A 25,759-nucleotide genomic window follows, 5' to 3' on the forward strand; every position below is an offset into this window, starting at 1 on the left:
ACTGAAAGTGTAGATTTCTCGTGTTTTGAGGCTGTGTCAATGGACTTCTGATTGACACAGGTGCGAGGTTGTGTAAAGGCAGTGATAGTAAAGCTGGGAAGAACTAAGGCACTTAATAATTCGCAAGTAAAATTGATCGCCGTTTTTTAGGTGGTAACTACGTATTTGTTGCTGAACTGAGATGAAACAAGCCTCGCTTTCACGTGCGTCACGGTGTTAATCACTTGAAGGAATGCTGACATATTACATTTTATAGCTATGTAGCTTGTTATACTGCAATTAACGTGCAAAAGCTAAATATTCAAATACTTTACAAGAGAGTAATTTTATTGCGGCTGGTGAATTGTGCGGTCAGCCTGATAAGGCACAGAAATCGACCTTCTGACGAAAGAATTCTTTTCATTTGGTTTGCCGTATGCATATTTGAAGTTTTGCTCGTTACAAGTGCGGAGTGAATGCATGCTCTTTTCGGGGCAAGCCATTGAGATTGTACCAGAAAGGCATATCGCTGAAACGGTGTCCCTACTGACCAGGGCAAACCGTTTTTTCTTAAGTTTGCATTTGAAGGGAGGGTACATTCGCTTCGCATGGCAAGGGGGCTTTCTAGGTGCAGTATCTGTTGTACAGACAAGGTGGTCCAGTCCAGTCCGGTCTATTCCATCTCATGCACAAACATAATAAATAGAGGCCAGCAACATTCCAAGCAGTAACAATGCAAACGAAGGTCTGTAAAGTTAGTGAAATTGAGCATGACACGTAAAACACTTGCAGGGCAGCATGACTAGTATGTGTGTTAGCTACAGGCACCGTAGCTCTGAAGTTCAAGCTTCTTGGACTGCCATGAAGTCGTATTACAAAGTGCTCGCAAGCAATGGAATTTCTCGAGAAAGAGTACAGCGCTCACAAATGCAAGTGCAATAATACAGCCGCTTGAGATCGAGTGGCCGTGGTAATAAACAGTGCAGTCGGCCTGACAGATTATCATCATTTATATAGTGGAGAGCGTCCATCGATAATTTTAAAGTGACAGGCTGAATTTAAGGGTTAAGTATGGAGCGACAGTCAGTGTCACGATAAACGTGGGTACACGGTCTTGTGTGGTGCTTTCTTTTAAGCAGTCACCTGCTTCTCAATATAGCCAAATCATTGTTAGAAGCATACAGAAAACAGTGAGCCACTCACAACTTGGCTCCGCGTCCCCCATCTCAGCTTCTCACTTCAACTTTTTTTTTTCTTTAAAAGCACACATTGAAAGGAGGCCGATGTGTCGCATTTGCAAACAGTGCGCCTGTTTTGCATTTTGCGAGCCTTAATGAGGACACTTCGTGTGAAAACGATCACTGAATGGTGATTGGGGGACAGCAGTACAAAAACAAAAATTTGTGCCGGCTTCAGTATGCACGCTAGAGTGTTTATTTCTGTTTTTCTTGTTAAACAGCCGCGATCTGCTGCTGTTGAGGGAAGGTGTGGAGAAGTCACAAGAGCGTGTTCCTGGGCAGTTTATCAGCTTTTGAGCAACCAGCTGTGCAGAAGTACATTCCTTTATCTCACCGAAAAACAGTGCGCTTACACGGGACAGCGAAAGACACACACACACATCGGTGAGATCATGCACCAACTGGCCCGGCAACTATTCTTAATGCATTCCTTTATGTCACTGAAGGTGTATATGAAAATAGATTTGCGGCTAATCAATACCGCAGATGATGTAAGCTATGAAAACTCAAGCACATCGTAAACGGATGGGGAAAGCTGCACATGCGGCCTGGCCCACCCATGCTTTGCAGGCTTCCTGACAGGTAGCACAGCCATCGTAACGTGCACGGCGTATACATTCATGTTGTAGCTTTACGGTGCTTAGAAATTGATATTAACAATAATTCAGCTGTGGCGTACAAATTTTGATGGAGGAGAAATTTAGAGGCCCATGTACTGTGATATCAGTGAACATTTCTCAGTTGTCATTAGTGCTCAGGTCCAGTAAGCTTTCGGCACTTGTTCATTGCTACCGTATTTACTCAAATGTAACGCGAGTTTTTTTCCACGATTTTTTCCTCTTAAAGTCCACCCTCACGTTATGATCAAATACCGCACTTTGATTGGCCTAAAGCAGAGCTGCGGTGCAGCTATTTCAAAGCAATCAGCTTGGTTTCAGTTTCCGCAGTTTTGCGATCTTATGCTGGCAACATGGGTACCATGGAAGCCAAATCCTCATTCATGCAAAGTCAAAGCATTGTTGTTCCGTCATTTTTTGTGTTTGTTGCGGCCTCGCACTGAATGCGTCATCGCGTCGTGTTGTGGCAACGTTCGTTTTAACAGAAAATTGATCCTGTTAGCTGAAGAGGTTGGGAATGCTGCGGCAGCTCGAAGACTTGTCCTCAACGAGTCAACCATCCGCGGATGGCGGCTGCAGTGGGAGGGGCTTTTTAAATGTGAGCCCGACCACAAAGGATTTAGTGTGCCTCGCCACAGCCATCACATCGAGCTGGAGAAAAAGTGGTGGACTTTATTATCGAGTAGCGCAACCATCTCATGGGGGTCAGTGTCGAGCTGATCCATTGAAAAGTTAGAGACGCTGATCGGGAGATGGGAAGTGCAGAGCATCTCATGGGTGGGCCAAAACGTTCATGAAGAGGAATGGGTTCTTTCTGCGGCGAACAACATCGATACGACAGAAGTTACCGGGAGACTTCGATAGCGAAAAGGAGGACTCCGAAAGTGGGGACATGTTTGCCACGATGTCTATTAAAGGTACTTTGTTTTGCATCCTTAAGCTTCGCGTTACATTCGTGGTTTTATTTTTTCCCGCTGGGTAGCTTGTAAAGGCACCCCTCGCATTACATTCGTAGTCGCGTTACATTCGAGTAAATACGGTATATTCAAGATGGCTGCCATTGTTTGCGCCGAAGAAATGAACTACGCGCTGGGTCTTAAGTTCAGTGTTTTGAGACTGGTGATGCAGGTGTGGCGGCTGCAGCAACGTAAAATTTTCAGCTGTTCCACGCGATTTCGTGGTGCAGCTGTTTGCGATGCACGGGATTTCGCGAGACGACAACGGGCTGTGGTTGTCAGTGAAGTACTTGTTTTGGCTGGACGCCGGCGTTAGGATGACGTGCTGTGGAACCGCAGCAGTGACGACGACGGCTGTACTAGTGGGGAAAATGGTGCAAATGTAGATGAGTAGTCCAGTGACTAATACATTTTCGTTGTGGAATGTGCCCACAGGCACGCCGTGCTTTTTTCTTTTCTGACATGCGAAAGGAAGCGTGGGTCGACTTGCGACTTTGCCGCTAAGGGCCTTGGAGGTGAAGGCTCCCGTCCGGGACCTTTGGAGCCCAAAGATGCAGCCTTCAAGAACCTGCGATCAGCATGCCAAAAAGTAAAAGCGATGAAAAAAAAATAGATGCAGCCAACAATGTTTGAAAACATCTCTAAAAATACGAATGTTGTTTCTGGCTTTGCTTTTTCTATGGGTGTTTATATTTTATGCACAGATGTCAAGACAGTAAAAGTGTTGCATCAACATCGACTGCCCTGGGGGACAAGGCAATACACAAAACCTGCTGTTGCTGATGGGCGTAGCTGTTGCAGTTCTTTTAAGGAAACAATTAGAATAAACAATTGCCTGAGCTCAACGAATGAATATAATTCCCCACTTTAATTTTAAAACTCGTGTTAGCCGCCTCAAGCAGAGCAGCGGGTGCTAAGCCTCATTGGCTGTCCCACCTTCGGGCTGCACCATGTTGCTGTGTCCCTGCTCCTTTGAGCTTTCGCTCCTTTGGTTTAAAGAGGTGCCTTTGCTGGAAAGGCCTTTAAGAAACGCCATGTGACAGGGGTATTACAATTGTGTAAATACGGCAACTCCTTCCCACCAAGCGAACATATTAAACTTCGCGCTTGGCACATGGTGGCCTTGGTTGCCTATGTGCCATAAAACCCCAAAAAACACACACATAGTGGTTGACTGCCGCTGTGTTCTTCAGTGCCAATGGCAAAAAATATAGTAGTAAACCTCCATGATCATTTTTTTCTTGGGGAACCTTAGTATGAGCCTCTCCCAACTTGTAACACTGCAAAACAGTTGGTTGCGGAAAGCATTGTGAAGCAGGAGTTGCATGTGCTGAGATGGCCCTAATTGTGACAGAGGTGGAAGTGAAATTTGCTACATGTGTGAGAAAGCTGCAGAGGCCAAAATTGGCGAGGCCGAAAAGGCTGCAGTTGGTAACACTGGGCCATGTCCTTGGCGTCCTGTATTACTCCGCTGGCCAAACGCAATAGTAAACGAAATCAGCTTTTTAACGTTTGACTATATTAAACAAATCAGGCATCAAAATTTTAGAGCTTATAATTTTTGCCTTGTAATTAGGTTCTTGTTTAGGTAACAGGAAAAGTTTTAACAAGACTACTTTTTGTCATGGAGGAATTCTGTGCGGCGGTCCTGAATGTGGGCACATCTTCACTGCAGACATAAAGGGGCTCTGAAAGGGGCGGAATGCCAGGGATGTTAATTACGCTGCTCCACGAATATTGTCCGGCAAGTATTTGTTTAATGCGCTTTGTAGAAACTGAGTTATCTTTAGTCAAAATTTGAATTTCAGCATGTTCGCGCCTTTCCCTCTCCTCTCGTCACTTTTTTCACACTGGAAGGTCGGCGCTCCTCCACCGGGCCCACTTCTGGCAGCGGAGCTTCCCGACCCGCCGGAGCTACGCGGCTTATTGGCCGCGTCCTTGGTAGCTGCCTGACGTCTCAAAGAATCTAGTGATGAGTTGCGGGTTGCACGCTTCATGCGTGATACGTGCCACGCCCTAAACCTAACCAATAGGCATCTCTCACCTTGTCTACGTAGATGCGAGTGACGGAGGAGGGTGCGAGCATGTAAAAGTCGCCGGGAAGGGCTCGCCAAGTTTCGCACGTGATTGTGTGTCTTCTGCTGCGAGTAGAAATGTACTGCTTGGCTCAGGTGTTCATGACAACACAATGCAGTGAATGAGTGAGTTCATGTGCTCTCCTCAGAAGGTGTTTCAGAGCCCCTTTAAAGCGGCTCAGAAACACCTTTCAACGAGATCACATCAACTCGCTCAATCACTGCATTATGGTGTCACCAACACCTCAGCCAAATAGTACATTTTTACATGCAGCAGAGAACCCATGATCACACGCCTAAGTTGGCGAGCCCTTTTCAGCGACTTTTTCATGCTCGCACTCTCCCCCATTCTCCCCCATTGCACGCTCCTGTGTATACAAGTTCAGAGATGGCTATTGGTTAGGCTCTTTCAGACGATAGGCAGCTACCATGGCCACGGCCAGTAAGCCGCGTAGCTCCTGCGGGGCAGGAAAGTCTGCTCCAGCGTTGAAGCCGGGTTACGAGTGCTGACATTTCAGCTTGCAAAAACTGACTAGAGGCGAGGGAAAGGGTGTGAAGACGCTGAAATTCATATTCTGACTTCAGATAAGTCAGCTTCTACAAAGCACAATAAAAAAATTCTTGCTTGAGGATATTCATTAAGTGGCACCCTTTAACAGGAACACCGCGCCTTTATTGAGAGCCCCTTTCAGAGCCCCTTAACCCTTTGATGCCGTACATGTATGGGGGCGGTTTTCCGTCCCGCAAGGTCTTAGCCGTACGGGAACAGTTTCAACCCTCCGTTTGAAACTTTGCACCATAATTACGTATGCCACCGGGAGGTGCTGCCACCTCCTAGGACTTAAAAGAAGAGTGAAATTTGATTGTGCTACCTTCTTGCGGAGATAAACAGAACCGATTTCTAGCTGCAGCATGTCGCGCGGGCTGCGGCAACCCCCTTTCGTTGTTTGGGTTTCACTGCTTGATCGCAGTGGAGGCACGCAATACTTCATCACGCAGGTGATTTTTCGCCATCTGTTTTCACCTTCGACGGCTCACAATCACGGCAGGTTGTGGCCTCTTTGCTCCTGCCAGAAGCATCCGAATTGGATTGTTTAAAACTTTTTTAATGAAAAATTTGTGTTGCTCATCGTCATAACAAGTACGGTAGTTAAAAAAAACAGGCGCATGTCACTCCGGCGCATTGTGGCTAAAAGCCTGGGCAGCCGTGGACCTCCCGGAGCTTTACTGCTTCTACGTAATAGTGCTGCTTATGGGCCTGGTGTGGACGGACACCCTGTGAGACTATTGGTCGATGGACCCGATGCTGCTGACCCAGTTTTTTTCTGTAAACCGCTTTGTTCTGCTGTACGTCGAGCACTTCAGTTCGATAACAGAGCAATCCGATCGCCTAAGGGCCATCAGAGTTGTCATGGAGGCCATTCAGGAAAAATTTTTGACTTTTCCTTCCATCCCAAAATTTATGCATAGATGAGTGGCTGATGCCTCGGAGAATCCGCCTTTCATTCCGGCAGTACATACCATCCAAAAGACACCGGTTCGGAGTGAAGATGTTCATGATGGTGTGACCTGAAAACTGCATATGTACTAAGGTTTCTAGTTTATACAGGAACAACAGTTAGCCTGGCCAAAAGAAAGCTTGGTTATGCGAGCTCTGTTGTTGCTGACCTTCTACCAGACTTCCTTGGAAAAGGACACTCTCTGTTTGTGGACAATTGGTACACGAGCCCAGCGCTGTTTGAATTTCTGCAGAGAAACAGAACAAATGCATGCGGAACTGTGCGAATCAACAGAAAGGGCCTGCCCTCTTTCAAAAAAACGAAGGAGGGTGAAACAGAAAGCTTCCACACAAACACTCTGTCTGCTTGTCTTGAAATGGTTTAACAAGCACGAGGTCACTCTTTTGACATCAGTGCATGGACTCTAGATGCAAGAATCCGATAAGGTGGACAGAGCGACCAGAGAAAAAGAAAAAAAAAGGCCTGCATGTGTACTTGAATATACGAAGAAAATGGCACTCATCGACAAAGTAGACATGCATCTTAGTTTCAGTGAAAGCACCAGGAAAACTGAAGTGGAACAAGTTCTTTTTTCACCTGCTCAACATGACGTTTTTTCTCTGTCGCGTGAGAACTGGCACCCCGATGAAGCTTGATGCGTTTAGAAAGAGTGGACCCAAATATTGGAACAGTACCAGACCCAGATCCAACGAACAAGGCGCAGGAAACGTACTGCAAACAACCCGCTACGACTGTCGGCGCGCCACTTCCCAGAGAGGGTGCCTCAGACCTCTGCCTAAGGCAGCCACACGCAGCGAAGATGCCATGTGTGCCAACACAACTCGTCGCCCCAAGAGGAAAACAGACATGCGTTTTATGTGTGCAGACTGCGATAATGCACTATGCGTAGGCCAGTGTTTCAAGGAATACCACACTATGAAATACTATTGAACAGTTTGAAGTTCTGAGTGATGCTGACACCAAAATACTATTCCTGATTTTTTTTACAATTTCTTCATGGCTTTACGCATTTTGTGCATTCAAAATCTGCAATAAAGTAATTTATTTGACCATCTGGGAAAGCTTTTTAAAATTTGACCCTCAAAGGGATAAAGTTGTATACGACTGTGGACATGACATCAAGGGAGAGGTGCAAAGCGAAAGATGTCTATTGCATACATTCAACAAAACTTCGCTTCTTGCAATCATCTTGAGGTTCATTACACGTGAGGTTTTTTTATTTCTGGTGATAATTTACCGTTTTTCAATATTTCTCTGGAGTGATAGTAGTAGTAGACCTTTATTCGGCCATAATTTACAGGCCGAGCATGTCGACTGTCTGGGCGACCGGACGTCACAGTTCTTCCCCTTCAGTGCCAAGCCAGTCGAGCCAGGTGGTGATGGATAGAGAGAGGAGGGGATAGGAACCCGACTGCTGAGCAGCCGGGGCAGTTAGGACAGGAAGCGTCAGATTGGTAGCGATAGAGAAAGAGGCGAGAGGAGGTGATGACAGCATTCATTTGGATTCGCCGAAGAAGGCGAGCCTCCGGCACAGTGCGTGATGGATGAGAGGGAGGGTAGAAGAGCTTGTCGAGGCAGAGCTTGAGATAGACCTCCTTTATGGTGCGGCACAGGGTGAGTCTTCCAAGGGCTTGGGCTAGGGGATCAACGGCTCCCGGTAAAGAGTGTCGTGGGTGAGCTGATGGGCCAGCTTATTGCCGTCAATCCCCGAGTTCCCAGGGACCCAGCGGAGGAAAACGATGGAAGGCTGTGTGTGTGTGAAGGGGGCAAGGTTCGGTTCTGTATGTGGCGGATAGCTGTATAACAACCTGAATACAGTGTGTACTCAGGGAGAGAGGGAAGGAGGGCAAATGACTGGAGAGCATGCGCAATGGCAAGGACCTCTAGGGACAATGCGTCCAGAGGGCGCAGGTACGGTCGCTGGTGTGGGTTTCAGGTGCAGGGAGGTGGGGATGGTATAGGGCGTAGCCACAGGAACCTCGAGGATCCACGAAAGAGGCATCCCTGTAGGCCACACCCTGAGTATCGAAGACGGGGGAATGGTGCTGCGCGGTCGCGTGACGACAGCCGGCATGCAGGGCGGGGGACATGTTGGTCGGGAGGGGAAGGATATGAAGATTGGGAGCCGGGGTGGGAATAGGAGAGGTTAAGGTGGAGATGGGAATGGGACAGATATCCCCCTGAGCCAATAAGTACTGACCCTGGCGGGTAAGGGAAAGCCGGGCAAGCTGCGAGTCATGGTGGAGAGTGAGAGAGAACGGAGAGGATGGAAGAGGCCTGTGGCAAAGAGCTTAGCGGTTGAGGTATTGATAGGGAGGTTGAGAGCTGCCTTGTAAAGGTCCACAAGGGCAGTCTCGAACGCTAAGTTGAGTCTGAGTGCAGGAAATATAGGGTATAAAGTACAAGACTTCGTTGAGGGTGAGCACATGGGCAACGCGGCATGCATGGCTCTCGTGGAGACCTGAGCGCCGACTGACCACGCGCCGCAGGAGGTGAGTAAGAGTGGCAGGTGGTGACAGCGTGGTGGAGGGCTTGCATGCTCCTTGCTTCATGCAAAGGGAAGCCACGAACTTTGCACTGGGTGGTGACAGGAATGGGACAGCCAGAAAGTTGGAGAGAGACGAAATGGTTGTGCGAGCGCTGGTATGAGGAGTGGTTGAGAAGGAGAAGCTCAGATTTCTCCTCAGCAGGACAGAGACCGGCGGTGGTGAGAAAAGAGTTGGTTAGATCAAGGCCACGTTGCAGGGTGTCCTGTACGTGACCGGGAGAGCCAGACAAACACCAGAGAATGATGTCGTCGGCGTAAAAGATGGCTGGCTGGATGGATGGATGGCAAAAGATGGGCTGGCTGGGAGGTGAGAGGGGCCATAGCTAGATTGAAAAGGGAAGGAGAGAGAACAGCACCTTGAGGAGTGCCGCGGGTGAGGCGGTGAGGATCGGACAGATGGGTGTCTACGCGAAAGCGAGCCACTGTGTTAGAGAGAAATGAGCGGATGTAAGAGTACATGCGGGAGGCACAGGCCAGGGAGACGAGTTGAGAAAGGATGTGGTCATGGCACATACCGCCGAAGGCCTTGCGGACATCGACGGTCGCAAGTGCATGAATTTGGGTTGGGGTAGCTGAGAGAAAGGTGTGCTGGAGAATCAGGAACATGTTCTGTGCACAGACGCGACGTTGGAAGCCAATAAGAAAATGGGGGAAGAACTCCCTCTCTTCGAGAAAATTAGAGAGACGAGTCAGGGCCATTCGCTCAAGGGTCTTACCAACGCACGATGTCAGGGAGATTGGGCGGAGGTTAGAGAGAGAGGGAGGTTTGCCCAGCTTTGCAATCCTAGAAATGAGAGAGGAGGTCCAGGAGCTCTGCAGGCAGCTGCTGTCCCAGCCATCATTATACGTCTCAAGGAGGAATTCTTTGGTGCGGTCAGGAAGGTCACGAAGTGTGGTGTATGTGATGGCGTCCTCACCGGGAGCCGAGTGAGTAGCATTGGCAGCCAGAGCCGCTTTGAGCTCCCGGAAAGTGAAGGGTGGCCCAGATAGGGGTTAGGTCTGTCCAAGTATGCCTGGTAGGAAGGAGCAAGAGGGGGCGGGAGGTACAAAGAGGCGAGCAGATCAAAAACATCGGAGGGGGTTCCTTAGTGCCAAGGAGGGATTTAAAGAGGGACCATGTGGATCGCGAGCGCAGTGCAGATTCAAGACCCTCACAAAGCGCACTCCAACGAGAGTGTTCAAGGGAGGCGCAGTGGGCGGCGATCTCGGCTCGCAGAGCTGTGATCCGAGAGGAAAGTTGGGTATTTTTGGGTTGGGAACGGAAGGAGCGTTGAAGACGTTTATGGCGACGCCATAAACTGAGAAGGTGATGGTCCGGGTTTGGGATTGGGTGACGTTAGTGAACGCGATAGCTACTGGACGTCAGCGCTGCGGAGATGTGCGACGTCCAGTCATCGTAAGATTGGAAGGAGTCGGAAGCGAGATTAGTGCTAAAGGCGTTCCAGTCAATGTGAGTGACCGGATGACATCGAGGGTTGTGGGAAAAAGAGGTGGTAATATGGATGAGAAAGTGGTCACTGAGAAGAGTTACGGCTGTGACCTGCCAGTGAAAGGAAAGTGAGCCCCGAGAGAAGGTGAGGTCGGGTGTCGTGGGGCGCTGCGAGACAGTGACCACTCGTGTAGGGGAGTCAGGAGCATTAAGAAGGGTGAGGTGGCGTTCCCGGGCCAGACAGTGGAGGAGGCGGCCGGGTTTGAGGGTTTGGGGGTAGCCCCAGAATGTGTGAGTGCCATTAAAGTCACCACCAAGGAGAAGTTGGGAGGTAGAAGGGAGAGAGTGAAGGAACTCTAATTTCATTGATGATAAGGAGTATAACATTGTATGGGGCGATGATTTTAACATTGATATGTTGTGTAATAATACTATTCAGAACAATTTTGAAATTCTTCTTTCTTCAAATGGCTGCTCAAACATAATAAAAGAACCCACTCGCTTTACTTCCAACACGGCAACGTTGCTTGAACTTTTTATTACTAATTTTGATATAGCCCGTATTAAGAGTGGTGTAATCTGGTGTGGCATTAGTGACCACATGAGAATTTATATGTGTAAAGAAAAACATCGTAAAAAGAGGCTGTCTGATCAGCCTTATTACCGCCAAATAATCTCTGAGCATAGACTGAACACATTCCGCAGAGAAGTAGAAAATGAGACATGGCAGGAAATTTGTTCAATAATGTGTCCTAATAACGCATACCACATTTTTTTACGCAAGTTTATCGCTCTGTATCAAAATAATTTCCCCCTTACGAAGGTAACAAAACGAAGAAGAATTAGGAAGCCATGGATTTCATCGTCTTTGTTGCATCGCATCGAGGTAAAAAACAAACTTTACTGGAAATTTATCAAAACGAGAGAGCCTGATGACTGGACACAGTACAAAGCTTATCGCAAACAATTAAACCGTGATATTAGAACCGCTAAGGACTGTTACTACAGTGACATCTTTGAGAGTAATGGTGGTCGTACGGATCTATTGTGGAAACAGCTTTCCAACATCATTAACCCTTCAAGTATTACCACAGCTCCTGATATTTTAACAGTTAATGGTGTTGAGATGAGTAGGTTTGACTTGGCTAATGCGTTTATTGATTCCTTCTTTGATAACTTGCGGTCCCAACATAACCCGGAAGCGATCGAATTTCTAGAGACTGACAACTCGCAGAGTGTTTTCCTTACTGCAGTTGACAACGAAGAAGTTCAGTCAATCTTCAGGGAACTACACAATAGCCCACCGCATGATGCGGACGGACTTCAATTTTCTCCTGTTAAGTATGTTATAGACGTTATTTCATCCTCACTGATTCATATCTTTAATCTATGTCTTAGCACTGGTGCGTTTTCTACGGAGATGCAAGTTGCTAGAGTACTGCCTGTATTTAAAAAAGGTGATCGTAATAATATCGCCAACTATAGACCAATATCCCTTCTACCAGTGTTTTCGAAAAGTCTTGAAAAAGTGGTCGCTAATCGCCTGCACCAATTTTTGGATCGCCACACTATTATTACCCGATCTGAACACGGTTTTCAGAAAGGATTTTATACTGAAACTGCATTGGTGGCCCAAAAAGAATTTATCTTAGAAAACTTTGAAGAAAAAAAGATTACACTTGGGGTTTTCATAGACTTTAAAAAAGCCTTCGACAGCATTAGTCATGACACTCTTCTTGCGAAAATTCAGAGATATAGTATCAGGGGCCATGTGCTAGAGCTAATTCGTTCTTATCTTTCGCACAGATATCAATATGTCGACATCAGTGGATGCTCCTCGCGCATGACTCAAATCAAAACTGGCGTCCCGCAAGGGAGTATCTTAGGTCCACTTCTGTTTAATTTATACATCAATGATATTACCACTATTAATACGAATGCATACTTTATAATATACGCGGACGACACAGGCATATTCTTCAGTGATTACAACCCCGATGATCTCATATCCTTGCAAATAGGACGCTTTCAGCGCTTGTCCACTGGGTAAACTGTAATGCTCTACAGATAAATGTTTCGAAAACGAAAGCAATGTTCTTTCGTACGAAAGGAAAAATATTAAGTTTCTCCTGACACCTCTGCTGTGTCTCGAGTAGTATAGAAATTGTTAACACCTTTAAAACATTAGGAATCTGGTTTACGGAAAAACTGCTTTGGGATACACATATTGATCATATATGCCTTAAGGTTGCTCGTGTAGTTGGCGTACTGTCACGTTATCGCCATTTTTTCTCTACCTCAATTAAACTGCTTCTGTTTAAAACCATCTTCATGTTACATTTGCATTACTGCAACCTAGTTTGGAGAGCTGCTACAAAGACCACTCTTCAAAATATTTACCTCCTTCAAAAGAAGGCCTTAAGAATTATTTTTAACCAACCTTACTATTATCCTTCCTCAGCCCTTTTTCACAATAGTAACGTGCCGAGAATATTTAGTCTCTATGATATACGTCTGTCCTTGCGCTACAAACAGGAAACACGGGACAAAATTTCAACAATATCTCAAATTGCTAACCTTGAGCTCCTTGTGCCTACATACCCGCTACGCCGTCTGCGGCACTACACCCTTAACACACCACGAACTAACTATGGGATATAGATGCTTAGATATTATCTTCCCGCACTACTCAATCGTCTCTTTGATGCAGGCATTGACAATAATAAATGCAGCAATGCTGACCTCCGGGCGTTCTTTCACGAATAATTCTCTTTTGTTATGGTTTGTGGTTCTTACGTATACGGTAGAAATATGCAGGCTCGTTGAATGCTTATCGTAACCCGTCAGCACGCCAATATCATGCGGTCTTCATTCATGTATGTTGAAAATTGTTCTTTTATGCGTTGTCAATGTGTTCACGGCTGTGAAATTAAGTGCTATAATCTCTGCGCATATAAAATGTTTAAATAATTCTTTCAGTGCATGCTTTGAATTTTATATATTGCTTGTTCTTTATGTTATATTGCGCGCTTAGTTTGTGTTCCCGCTGTTCATTCACAGATTGTGAATCATGCCTTAGGTTGATGTATGCCTTTCTTGCTTGCACGTGACCAATGGCGCCACTGTTGCTGGATGTTGTGGACCTCGGGAGCTTGTCAAGCTACGGCTTTTTTTCCCGGGGCCCACTGCTCTCTGTAGCAAGAAATAAATAAACTGAACTGAACTGAACTGAACTTGCCCAGGGCGCAGAATAAAAGAGGTAGTGACAGGGTGGTTGTAGAAAGACAAAAGGACGAGTGAGGTGCGGGAAGAAGGGTGGTAGCTGGATTATATTTTCTTTTCTGATGTGACAACTGCCGTGTGGTGCAAAAGTACTTGAGCTTTACCCATAGTTAAGCTAATACAGGGATTGGCAGAGGGCATTTTGAGCACTGCCCATAGGCGAAGAGGCTTCTATCAATGAACAGTAGTTTAAAAGAAAACAAATTATCCAATAACTGACATAAAAAAAATCTAAGTAAATATGTAAGTGTTGGTATATACCCCGTGTTTCAGGAAAGCTTGCCACTAATTTTTAAAACAGGCTTTTTGAGGTAAAAGAATGGCTTTTTGGGTAAAGTAATACCATTTTTGACGGGAATCAGAGCACATGAATCATGGTCAAATCGTGAATAGTGGCCAAAAATTTTTTTGATAACTTTTTTTAATCTGGTGATGGCTCAGTAGTTATGGCACTCGGCTGCTGACCCGAAAGACTCGGTTTTAGACAGTTCAGACATTTGTGTGCAAACTGCATTATAAAAAATGAAAACCAAAAAAAGTTGCGGTGTAAAATAAAAATTGAAGATTGTCTTCTTGCATAGCATGTATTCAAAATTGGAGTGAATGTTGAACCAGTCTTCTTATACATCTTGTCAAGCCTGCAGGCTTTCTACAAGGTGTAAAAGAGAAAGTCTGTAAGAAAAAAAAGTTCTTCAGATATAATGTTGAAATTTTGTTCGTTTAAGTTTGAAAGTTATGCTAACATGCAAAAAAAATTTAACTAAAATTAATCAAAAAATAAAAAGTTGGTGTTGAAAGTTATATCCCCTTTTAAGTAGTAAGCTTGTAAAGTAAAATGTAGTCGTTAACAGTACAACTATACAGATAGGCACTTAGTTGCAATCAGATTTGTTGCCGACCATTAGTGATACTAGCCATGCCTGTTTTTAGACTTCCAAAAAAAGCCTAGTCTCTGTGGCTCAGAAAAAATTTTGGCGGTTCCTTACACAATTCGAAAACCAAATTGCATCACTCCGTGGTGCACTTTCCCTGTGAACTTCTCTGCCTCGCGTATGCTGCGGTGCTCCTCGCTGTTCCAGCCACCATTGTTGCTGCTGCTGTCATATGTTGCCAGGACACGCTGAGGAATACTTGTGTTGTTTGCGGATGAAATGTGTGTGGTGAAGAAGTGTTTGCCGTGTTGATTTTGGTCCATTCTCTCCGAATGTATGTTGTAACAGAATCTACTGGAAATGAAGTGTAGTCAGTGACAGAGCTAGGAGGAGCTGCCATCTTCACAGATCAGTATGTTATGGCCGATTATCCGTTAAAACCTGATCCTCTGTAGCGAGGTTGCAGAAAAATTATTGAAGGTGGGAATTACACGGCATTTAATTTGATATTCGCTTACATGGCTTTGCTTATGTGGTTGAACTGCTGCCTTTTGCTGCTGCTTGTATTCCACATTCAATCACTGTTAATCGGCCACAGTGCTGTGTAGATGCAGGGTAAACATTGCTGCAAGGTTTACCAGGAACCTACAGCGGAAGAGTTGTGTAGCCTTGCTTTGTGAAGTTGTGAGGAAGCTAGCCACTGTAATGCCATGGCTTTTAGCTCTGTTGCAGTCTTGTTGTGTTAAGTGCACTCCTATTGTATTGCTGCAGGAAAAGAATGTGTAAGTAGCCTTAATGCTTGTAAAATTGTTATTTAGGCATTTACAGATGTTCTGCAGAGCAGCTTCAGTTCTTTTTGTTTGCTGGTGTCCCCCTGTGAATGAACTGATTCCTCATGTGCAGGACCTGGGCCGGCTGGGCCGGGACCTGCACCGGGTGGTGATCATCGACAACTCTCCTGCCTCTTACATGTTCCACCCAGGCAATGCAGTGAGTGGCTTCTCTTGTACAAATGCCATCTTTGGCAAGAATTAGGTATTGGTGATGGCTATGCCTCACATTGTTTGCAAGCATTGCACAGAGGTTGGAAAGATGAGAACATGCTAGCATCGCTGGGTCATAGCACTGTGTGCATTTGTTTAGGTTCATGCTTTGGTTTCAGATATGTGCAGGCGACTTTGTGCCAACACAAATTGCTTAGTGGCTTTGGCATATAGCGCAACGGGTGCACTGAAATAGGTGCACATACAAGTGGCTAATTTTGTTTTCTGGATGCATTTACTTCTCTTCATATCTTCTGAACATGTTTGTAACCACCTTGCATACCTGTTCATACACAGGGATGCAAGGCAGAGAGCTAGGGGAGTTGGTACTGATTCGCACTTTAACGAACAGCACAAAAAGGCATAGAACCAAAAGGCACACGACGAGTGACGAGTGCTGACTTGCAGCTAGTGTACTGTATTAACTCGGTTCTAACATGCCATTGATTGTTATGAGCGCCTATTTTTGACGATTGCAATGTGCGTCAGATTTTCATGCTTAAAGAAATGAATCTTCTTACTTTGATTCTCACTTTGAACAACCTTTACTCAATAGCAACCAACCACTGTAATGTCACGAAGAAGTAAACCGGGCTGCCACCTCGCTCGCTTTTCCCCATCTGGCTGGCAAAAACGTCATCACTTATCGTCGCTGTCAATGCCTCCTTGTTGCTCTCAATGGCCCTAAGCATTTCATCCTTGGTGCTGTCCATGACATTTGAACTTTCGCACATCTTGAAGGCTTTTTTGACCATGCCAGATGTGATAGTGCATTTACCCATCCCGCCAAGTCTCATGCAACGCGGCATTCTTCATCTTGTTGGTTGGTGTGAAATGTGTGGCAGCCATCTACAAACCACTCTGTGTAGAGTGTCCAAAACCTCTCCTTCACCGGCTTGTTGAGGCTGATATGCAGCTGCTGCAGCTGTAGTGTCATGTCAGAGTATGGCATCAAGGTCAGTGTTGCATACGTTGAGCGCTCGTCCAGTTCAGGATGAGGTACGTGTCTATCCACCCTTTCTGATTGGTGGGCACAATATCATCGCTTGGGTACACAGTGCCTTTAGGGAGCATCTTGCGTTTGGAAACTAGGAATGGAGGCATGCAGCAAAGCATTACGGTGACACTCATCTTCTCTTCACCAACAGATGAAACGTGCACTTGTTTTGTCCACTTGGTCTCCACAGTTGGGGTGGCTGGCATGTCGAAGTAGAGTGGTGCTTGGTTTGCATTTTCAATTTGCATGAGCTGGTAGCTGTGCTTATGATGCAGACTCGGGACATAACACTGAAAAGCTTTCATATTCTGTTGGCAATTTGTAGCATATTCCCGTTTTCCTTTTGAGTGGAAATCCACACCTTTTCATAAAGTTTATAATCCAGCACCTTCTGACTTGGAACTCCATCCGCATTAGTCATTTCTGCTGCACCAGCTGCGTAGCCCTAACGTTTAATATTTCTGTAGTCACAGACCTGTGGTCTGCTCGCTGTTTCATGAAGTCGGCAAACTCTTCTATTTCTGGGAAGAGGCCCTTCTTTGGCCCGCCGAAACCCTTCAGAGTCGACTTGTTGGCGAAAATCCTGTCTCTGTTTCTGCCAGCCACGAACACAAGTTCCAGGAACACCAAGTGCACGTGAGGTGGCCAAATCTGCCTTTTTTGAAAGATGTGGTGCTCTCTGGGGAGTGGCAAAAATACATCTGCTACTGGTTGAAAACAGACACATGTGGGAGACGCAAGTGCGATCAGATTCCACAAAGGGGCATTGTAGTCGGATGTTCTCGGTGCAGAGGCATGCGCCGGTGGTGATCAGTCACGCCAAGTTGGCTGTGTCTGTAGAAACCCATGCGCAGGACGTCCGACACGCCATCTGTCGTTGCTGACCTGAAAGATGCGTGGATTCCGGCCATGGCAGTCTCATTTCGATTGAGGCAAAATTCTAGAGGACCGTGTGCTGTGCGATGTCAGTGCACGTTAAAGAACCCCAGGTGGTCGAAACTTCCAGAGTACCCCACTGCGGCATCCCTCATAATACGAGTCGCTTTGGGACGTTAAACCCCATAAACCATAAACCAAGTGAAGCAAAAAATAGGGGTGTGCTAATTTTGACATCCTCAAATATGAATCAGACACAAGTATGAAGAAAAAATGCCTTCGAATATTGAATATCTGTTCTGTATGAATAAAATTTCAGGAAAAAGTAAATGGGCAAATGTTGTCCTTCACTTTTTACATAGTGTATTGCCTTTGCAATCGAAATGAACACAACTAAACTGGCTCAGCACCATATTTAAAAAAAAAACAATTGACCACAGAAAACATGACCTCATTTGTACGGACTTCAAAGGACTGCAACAAATACCCGAATTATCCAAAGGTCAAGTTATTAATGCCCCTCCGGCCCCCTGAAGAAAATGAAAATGCCGAAAATGCAGTGATGCCTTGTGTGAGAGGGCTGGATTGCACAAAACGGCAAAACCTCTGTGACGAGCGTGCAGGTTTGGTGTGCTGGAAGAAAACCTCTGACCTAATTAGGGGAATGCACATTGGCATCACAATGGCGGGACTCCTTCAAAAAAATTAGCCGTCGATTACGCTTCTTGGTAATGCGATTTTTAAGTGTGGCTGCTGCGACACTCGAACCATAGGCGACTGCACATGGAACACATAGTGCCGAATGGAGGCTGCTCTGGGTTTCGATTTGAACACCGTGCATAGCGTTCTGCTGCCGATGAACCTCTTCTGGGCGAATGGCCAGCACGTTCACAGCATGTGCTATTCTTGTGCCATCTCTAGCTAGCGACACATACCTTACCTACGATGCGATAGGTGAGGCTACTCGGGTGTTGCGGGTTGCCGTTGTCCAACCTGCCTTCATGCTATCGCTGCACCCTCCTCCTTCGCTTTCCTTTTAGCGCTGTTTTTGCTGTCTGGCCCATGATAGTCTTGGTTGCTTATGTTCCATTAAACCCAACACAACGCAATTGTTTTTGCTGTCGCCATCTCTATCTTCCACTGCACTCGCTCGGTTATGCGGCTCAACCCAGGATCGGGTGCATAAGAGCTGCGCTCTAGAAGAAAATAAATGACCACTGATACGCCAGATGGCATTTTAAAGCAGCACACAGCTAGATTGGACGGCTAGCGAATGCACGACCGATAGCCAATGTTTCTCTAGGCGAAACTATGTGGCCAGTTGATTTTTTGGCGTAGCGACATGTGCCCTCCTATTGTTGTCATGCCTGCCGTTGTGTGCACGTCACAGGTGCACACATTTTTCAGTGCACCTTGCAGGAGGCGGTCTTTCGTGACATCTCTACTCTGGTTCCCGTAGGGAGCCCAGTGCGAAATTCTTCTAGTGGGCTATTCTGCATATCGTAGTTGCCTAAAACGAGGTGGTGGAGCTCACGCTACAAGAGTTGTGTAGGCAAGAGGATGAGTACGATGGGTGTGAGCATTAAGCATGTAGCACATTATGGAAGGGCCCAAGAAAACCACGCACTGCTTTCGCATTGTGATTGTGTGATGCCGGTGGTCGGCCATCCTCCTCGTCGTGTGTGACATGCGGAAAAGCCCACTTGCAGAATTTCACACAAGTTCCAAGCCTAGAAGCATCCCAATGTGATCAGTCCACACAATAAACAACAACAAAGAAATTGGAGCAGATGCCTCTGTACTGTTTTCCTGAACTCGAATTTGGGATAATTTGCCCCAATATTGTGGTTATGCCACAGACAGATTTATCAAAGTTGACGCGGTAATCGATTGCTACTGAATATTCAGAAATTCTCAAGTGTCAATTTCTCTAACCGAATACTAACCAAATGAGAAACATACGATATTTACACAATTTTGAGTTGACCTTTTATTTTTTTTATTTTGAAAATTTGAAATGGAGGCGTCAACATACAATCGAAGCCAAAGCATAGTACCATAAATAAAGGTGAGACAGACGATGTCAGGGATGCTACAGCGTGGTTCACTTTTATGTTTACTCTACGGCTCTGTCCAGTAGCATTCAGCTGTTCTGCGTGCTTGTTCAGAAGGATTTTTTTTATTTTAAGTGCGCAGTCTGCGTTTATGGGAGTGTCAACAACAGTTGATGGAAGGGCCACCGTTACAATCACGGCGGCGCCGCCACTCGGTACAGCAGTGCTTCCGGGGAGTGTCTGTAGCTGATGGAAGAGCCTTTGCGCTTACGCATGGTTTCTCTTTGGCTCTGTTTGATGCATTTGACTTGATTGCTGGCCAAGTTTTTCCAGTTTATAATGTAGTGCTTCGTCAGTCGTCATTTGTGCTCTGAGGCTGGTAAGTGCTCAGTGCTCGTTCACGGCTACATTCAAGATGGCTGTCATTTATGCCAAAGAAACGAACAGTTGTGCGCCGGGCCGCAATTCCAAGTTTCAGAAGGGATGATGCAGGTGTGGTGGCTGTGGTTGTTTGTATGCTGTGGTAGTTACTCTAGATACATTGTCATGACTGATATAAGTACAAAATACTGTAAATTTATTTTCTGCAGCTTATCATAGCTTGAATATGGATAAAATAGCATTTTATGAATATTTCACGGGCACCTAATTTCACGAATCAAATGTGGCAGGTCCCTTAGTGCTCGTTAAGTTTCCCACTGTCTTGCGCTACGCGCGTGGAACAGCTATTGCAAAGGTGAACTTGCAAAGGTGAACTTGAGGAAGCGTGATGAAGGCCATTCACGCATCATGGAAGAGCACCAGGACGCTGCATAGAAGGGGTACTGCGTGGTAGATACCTGGAAGTAAATATTTTTCAGTCAGCTTGAATTCTGCCTACAGTCGAATCCGGATATATCAAACCAACATATTTCGAATTATTGTCTGTATCGAACACAAAGATTATCCTCTTGAAAATATTATGTAAAAGTGTAGGACAGTTGCGTAGTATATCGAACTCCAGTTTCGCCGGCCGTTCGATATTTCGAACGCCGCGCCGGGCCCCTGCAAGGTGCGCTCTCCCCAAAGACACTCGCATCTCCGGTTGCTCAACGCGCGGCACGGAGGACGAGCGGAGACGTTTGCAAGCCATTATTCCTCGGGAAAGAGAGAAAACTGGTCATAAGTGATGGCAGTGCCTCCTCACTGGTGAGGGAAACGAGAACTGGAAAGAGCCAGATGGTGGTTGCGCCCGCGGTGCCCTGACTGGCACAACTAGCACCAACGGCTTATTTCCGCTGAGTTTTCTTCCTCTCTCTCCTTCATTTCCCTTTGTGCCTTTGTCATTCCTTCGTTGACTCTGCTGACTCCCCGACTCGACCGACGTCAGTGGACTCCATCGGCCAGTGCGAGGCTGTCGCATTTTTCTTGTGCATGTCTGTTTCAACGCTCCGATTGTAGCGTGCGTGACTGCTGTCATCTAATGAGCTATGGCACCCACGGACGTAAAAAAGAGAAAGAATCTGGAGTTTGCAACAAAGCCTGAGGTGATCTGGCACGTCAAGAATGGTGAAAAGAAGTCCTCCGCGGCACACGCAATCGGCATTCCGCGGAGCACTCTAAGTAGGCTGTTAAAAAACAAGCAGGACATCACGCTTAAAGCAGGTGAGCAAAGTCGCTCGGGAGCACGTCGTGTGCACCCTGCTGCTTTTGACAATGTTCAGAAGGCGCTGTATGCGTGGTTTCTCGGAAGTCCAAGCGAAAAATATCCCTGTGGATGGCCCCATGTGAATGGAGAATGCCAATTGGTTTGCCACGGCTCTTGGTGAAGAAAACTTTTACAGTAGCACTGGGTGGCTGCAATGGTTTAAAAACCGCCACAGCATTGGGCGAAAAGCAATTTCAGGCGAAAGTGGGGCTGTCAGTAGCCAGGAGATTCAGCAGTGGGTTTCAGAGAAGTAGCCGAAAATCGCTGCAAAGTTTTCGCCTGCTGCAGTCTTCAGTGCAGACTAGACTGGTCTCTTTTGGCAAATGCTGCCGATTAAGATGCTCTATCTCCGTGGGAGCTCATGAGTAACAAAAGTAAAAACAGCGCTAATTTTTACACAAACCACACAGAAAGACCAGACAGGACGGGTGCTGACTCAAACTATGTTTGTTGAAAGCCACATGTTGCATATATATAGCCCGAAGAATGTGAACGCATGCACACTTCTTACATGGTAAAAAAGGAAAAGAAAATAAATAACAAAAAAGCACTCAAACCAAACCTACTCATTATTGCATATTGTTTAGCAATCTATGCTCACTTTCTCCTAGGGAGATAGAAGTGGTGCTGACGCACATGCCACCTCTCTCTATGATAAAAAAGGCTTCTGCCAGTTCCCGAGCTAATCTATCTTTGCTTCTAGCTAGAATTTTAATCTCGCCAAGTAATGCCGCTGCAACGGCGGATTCCTCCAACGGCGGAGTTGGAGGAATCTCCGCTGGGATCACCTATTAGCAATAAGCTTCTATTGGTCAATCCACACTGTTTCTTCAGCTAAATGCTAGGATAAAAAGCAGGCACTTAATGGGACATTTATTTAGAGGCAGTAGCCATTAACGAGCTTTGCAAAGGTTGTATATAGGTACCAATGTCAGCAGCTTTGTCGCATTGCGCGTTCTTGTGTTTCTCATTAAATGTTTCTTTATACATTACATAAATAAATTTACCTATGTTCTAAATCTTTACCTTCCTTAGTTTTGTATGGACAGTTTTATGGAGCGCACCTTTAATCCGAAATGAAACACACTCGATTTGCTTCAGAGCTTCGTATGTACAGTTATATTTGGGACACATGTATTTATTATAGTTCAGTAAACTGCTGGGTTAGTTGGTTCATTATGCACAGATGGTGGAACCAGTGAAACTGACGCAGGACAAAGGAGGCACACGGCGGTGTTATGTGTGTGCCTCCTTGTTCTTGTCCTGCATCAGTTTCACTCGTTCCACCATCTGTGTATTTATTATAGTTTTGCTCTCAAGACAAATATATACATTTCCGCTGTCCACGTAATTACAACATAGCTAGCAGATGTTTTCATTTGTAGATTTAGAACTTCGACTGAGGTCGGCGCAGCTCTTCTCAATGGTCTCAAGTAGCTCTGCCACCAATTTCTTGCTGTTTTCCTATAGATGGAGTGGAGGAATTGATTTCCATTTTCGTTACCGGCGCCTTTACAAAGTAAACTGTCATAATAAAGTCAGCTTTTACTGCAACTGGATATTTGATGCATGAAGCTTGGTCTTCAATGTGTGCAGTAAATGAGGCGTTCAATTGCTTACATAATATGCTAGAATGTGGACTTCTTGCTGGCTACATATTCCGGTAAGTCTTAGGTTTAAAAATTTATCCGCTTCCTGCTTTTTACGGAATACTTCGGCAGACTCTTCAAGTGCTTTCTTCAAATCAGCAGACTCGAGAGGCGTTCACTTTGAGTCGGGGACATCCCTTGAGGTGCATGGCTGAGAAAGACCAGACGGGCATCCTGGAAACTTTGATGGGATTGCGCCTGTGCGAAAGTGGTGCAGTGGTGGTGCTCTCTGTAAGCTCGGCGATGTAGGAGGCCGCTCGCACGATGTCGATCTCAATAAAGTGAAGTTAAACCTAGAGGGATGTTCAATTTCGTTTAAACAGCAGCTGTAACTTGGCAAGGGAGCTATCTCTTGAAATGTTACATTCACCGCTTAAAATTGTAACAAGGTTCCTGGTTTAAAGACACTCTTATAAAATGCAGCGCTAAGTCTACCCTATCTTTCAGAAGTGACTTTATTTGAAGACACTGGGCGGTGGCACAACGAAATTCGCTCGTGGTATTGCCCTAATCCAGGCCTTCTATTCTTCATCCCGGGGAAACTTGAAAACATGATTTTTGAGCTGCGATTTTTAATTAGTCCGACAAATGGTCACGCAGCACTTGTTATGCATATAGGCCTAGACTCTGCATTGTATTCCTTGCCTCATTTACAATGCAGGGAACTTCTGTGCAGGCCTCTTTTTGACTGACAGCTCGGGGGAGGGGGGGGGACAGCCAGAAGCCCTTAACTCCTCTAGAGGGTGTTGGTCCAGCCACCCCCATTTTGAGGGTAGTTTGTTTTCTTATCCAGCTTATACGGTATTGTATAGCCACTGCTGGGAGGAGGAGAGGTGCCTCCAGACCTGTTTCCATTCACTGCAAAAGTTGACTTTCTTCCCCCCCCCCCCCCCCCAATCTTGAAGGCAGTAGGTTTGGTATTGTATAGCCAGTGTTGCAAATGTGACAGAAAAAAAGGAATGCATTACTAACCTCTGTTGCGTACAAAAAAAAGGTAATGCGTTATCGTTACCGAAAAAAAGTAGCGCACCTTACTGTGCAGTTACCTCATAGCCATTCATTTTAATTAGTCCTCGAATTAAGAACATGAGATAACAATTTTATAAAGCTCACATTTCACATGAAACTTGTGCCCCAAACAAAATTTTACGCGAAATCCTGATTTAACGAGAATACTTTGCACAAATGTGCCGGAGCTAAGCAATGTTATAGTGGCCTAAAGTTGCCGGTAGAGTTAGATGCGATGGCTTCTGACTCTGTGGCACATGGTGAAGCCATTTTCTGAATTTGATATTAAACACAAAATGACATTTCATCATCAATTCTAACTTCATGAAGAAAACATCGCTGAACTCAATAAATTTAAGGTAATTATGAAAAATGTGATGTTCCAAAGTGCTGTACATTCTTCCACTCTTTAGAGAGTTGTGTGTTTGAGTGGTTTGGGAAGGGGAGGTAGGTGAAGGCGAGTGTGTGAATGCGTGTTTGTGCACGTATTCCGTGTTTTATGGCTTTTTTGTCTTTTTCTTTTAGTTGGGTGCGTTGTCAAGGGCAGGTGTTTTCTTGCATGCCTGCGAGCTGCAACAAGGGTCGTCGAGAGCACCTGTTCATTTTGTTTACTTACATCATCACTTTAGTTGCTCTGCGCTTTTTTTTTCTAAATAAGGGGGCGGAGTAGGTCACAACTTGAACGAAAAGTAACTAGTAAAAATGTTAATGTAAGGACGTTACCTGTTACAGTTCCGAAAATGGTAACGAGTACGTTACTAAGTTACCAAAAAAGTAACCCATTACCGGTAGCGCCATTACTTGCAACGCGTTACTGCCAACACTGTGTATAGCACAGCAAAAAGGAGGAGGAGCCTTCCAAACCTGTTCCCATTCACCAGAAAGTCCACTGGATTTCTCCATCTACCCCTCTCTTGTGGTGTCTATTGCTCCAGGGCAGGTGAAATCCTTGGCAGGCCATGCTTCTGCCCCCCCCCCCCCCCCAATCTGGAGGGCACTCTGTATTGTATAGCACTCCAAGGAGGAGGAGGAGGGGCGAAGTCAACTTCCTTTCTGGATTTCTGCATCTACTCCTTCCTTGTGGCCTGTTGCTCCAGGAGGGGGTTTTCCTGCAAGGAGCCAACTAATGCTCTCCCATTAAAAAAAAGACACCATAAGAACCCACTAGGGTGCTCAGTGTAAAGCTTTGTAGGGGGCTAGTTGGTCGTGCATACTGAGACTGGGGAGCGCTACAATCAAGACAAGGGGACAACACCACTTAAGAACACCACGAGACACGAGCGCAAAAACGCTCGTGTCTCGTGGTGTTCCTATGTGGTGTTGTTCTCTTGTCTTGAATCTAGCGCTCCCCATTCTCAGTGTGCTCAATGTAGCCTTTGGTCTTGCAGGAATGCGCCACGAAACCATTACACCGCACCTTGATACCGCAGACTAAAGGCAGATTCACTGGACCGTGAACACCAGGACCGATTTCGTGCAGTTAGTTATGGTTTCCGTAGTAAAGCGGGGAGGGAGCGCAGCAAATTGATTTAAACCTGTCGCACGACCTCTGCGACTCCAGTGTGAACCCACCTTAAATCTGGTTTCTTTTTTTAACCTCGTCTCCTCGCCTTAGGAAAGGAAAAAAATCTGAAATAAAAGATGGTGTTATAGAAGCAAACTAGATGGTGCAGCTTGTCAAGGAGCGCAGTCTTGAATTTTGGGGGGCAGGTTCAAACTGTGGGCTATATATGGCCCATTGCCTATGGTGCGGTAAAGAAAGAGTTAAACTGAGTAGGACGCACGAAAACACTTGCAGCCACTATCGGCTGCGATGCGCGGGGGTTGGGGGGGAGGGGGGATGCCAATTCCCCGCATTGACGGAGCAGCTGCGCAAGGCCTCTGGTGCTTGGGCTCCGTCAAAGGTTGAAGCTTTGCACATATTTCGGG

The 25,759-nt window shown here is 45.9% G+C and overlaps 1 protein-coding gene across 2 annotated transcripts in view; it reads left to right on the plus strand.

The window, feature by feature from the left end:
• Positions 1-25,759, plus strand: part of LOC144132736 (carboxy-terminal domain RNA polymerase II polypeptide A small phosphatase 1-like) — a 62,187-nt gene that overhangs the window by 32,198 nt on the left and 4,230 nt on the right. For both annotated transcript variants that reach the window (XM_077665360.1, XM_077665350.1), the window contains one exon: positions 15,420-15,506. In XM_077665360.1, coding sequence (XP_077521486.1) covers positions 15,420-15,506 — 87 coding nt within the window. The remainder of the gene's footprint in view (positions 1-15,419; positions 15,507-25,759) is intronic.

This window comes from Amblyomma americanum, chromosome 1 (genome assembly GCF_052857255.1).
Source record: "Amblyomma americanum isolate KBUSLIRL-KWMA chromosome 1, ASM5285725v1, whole genome shotgun sequence".
Classification (NCBI taxonomy): Eukaryota; Metazoa; Arthropoda; class Arachnida; order Ixodida; family Ixodidae; genus Amblyomma; species Amblyomma americanum.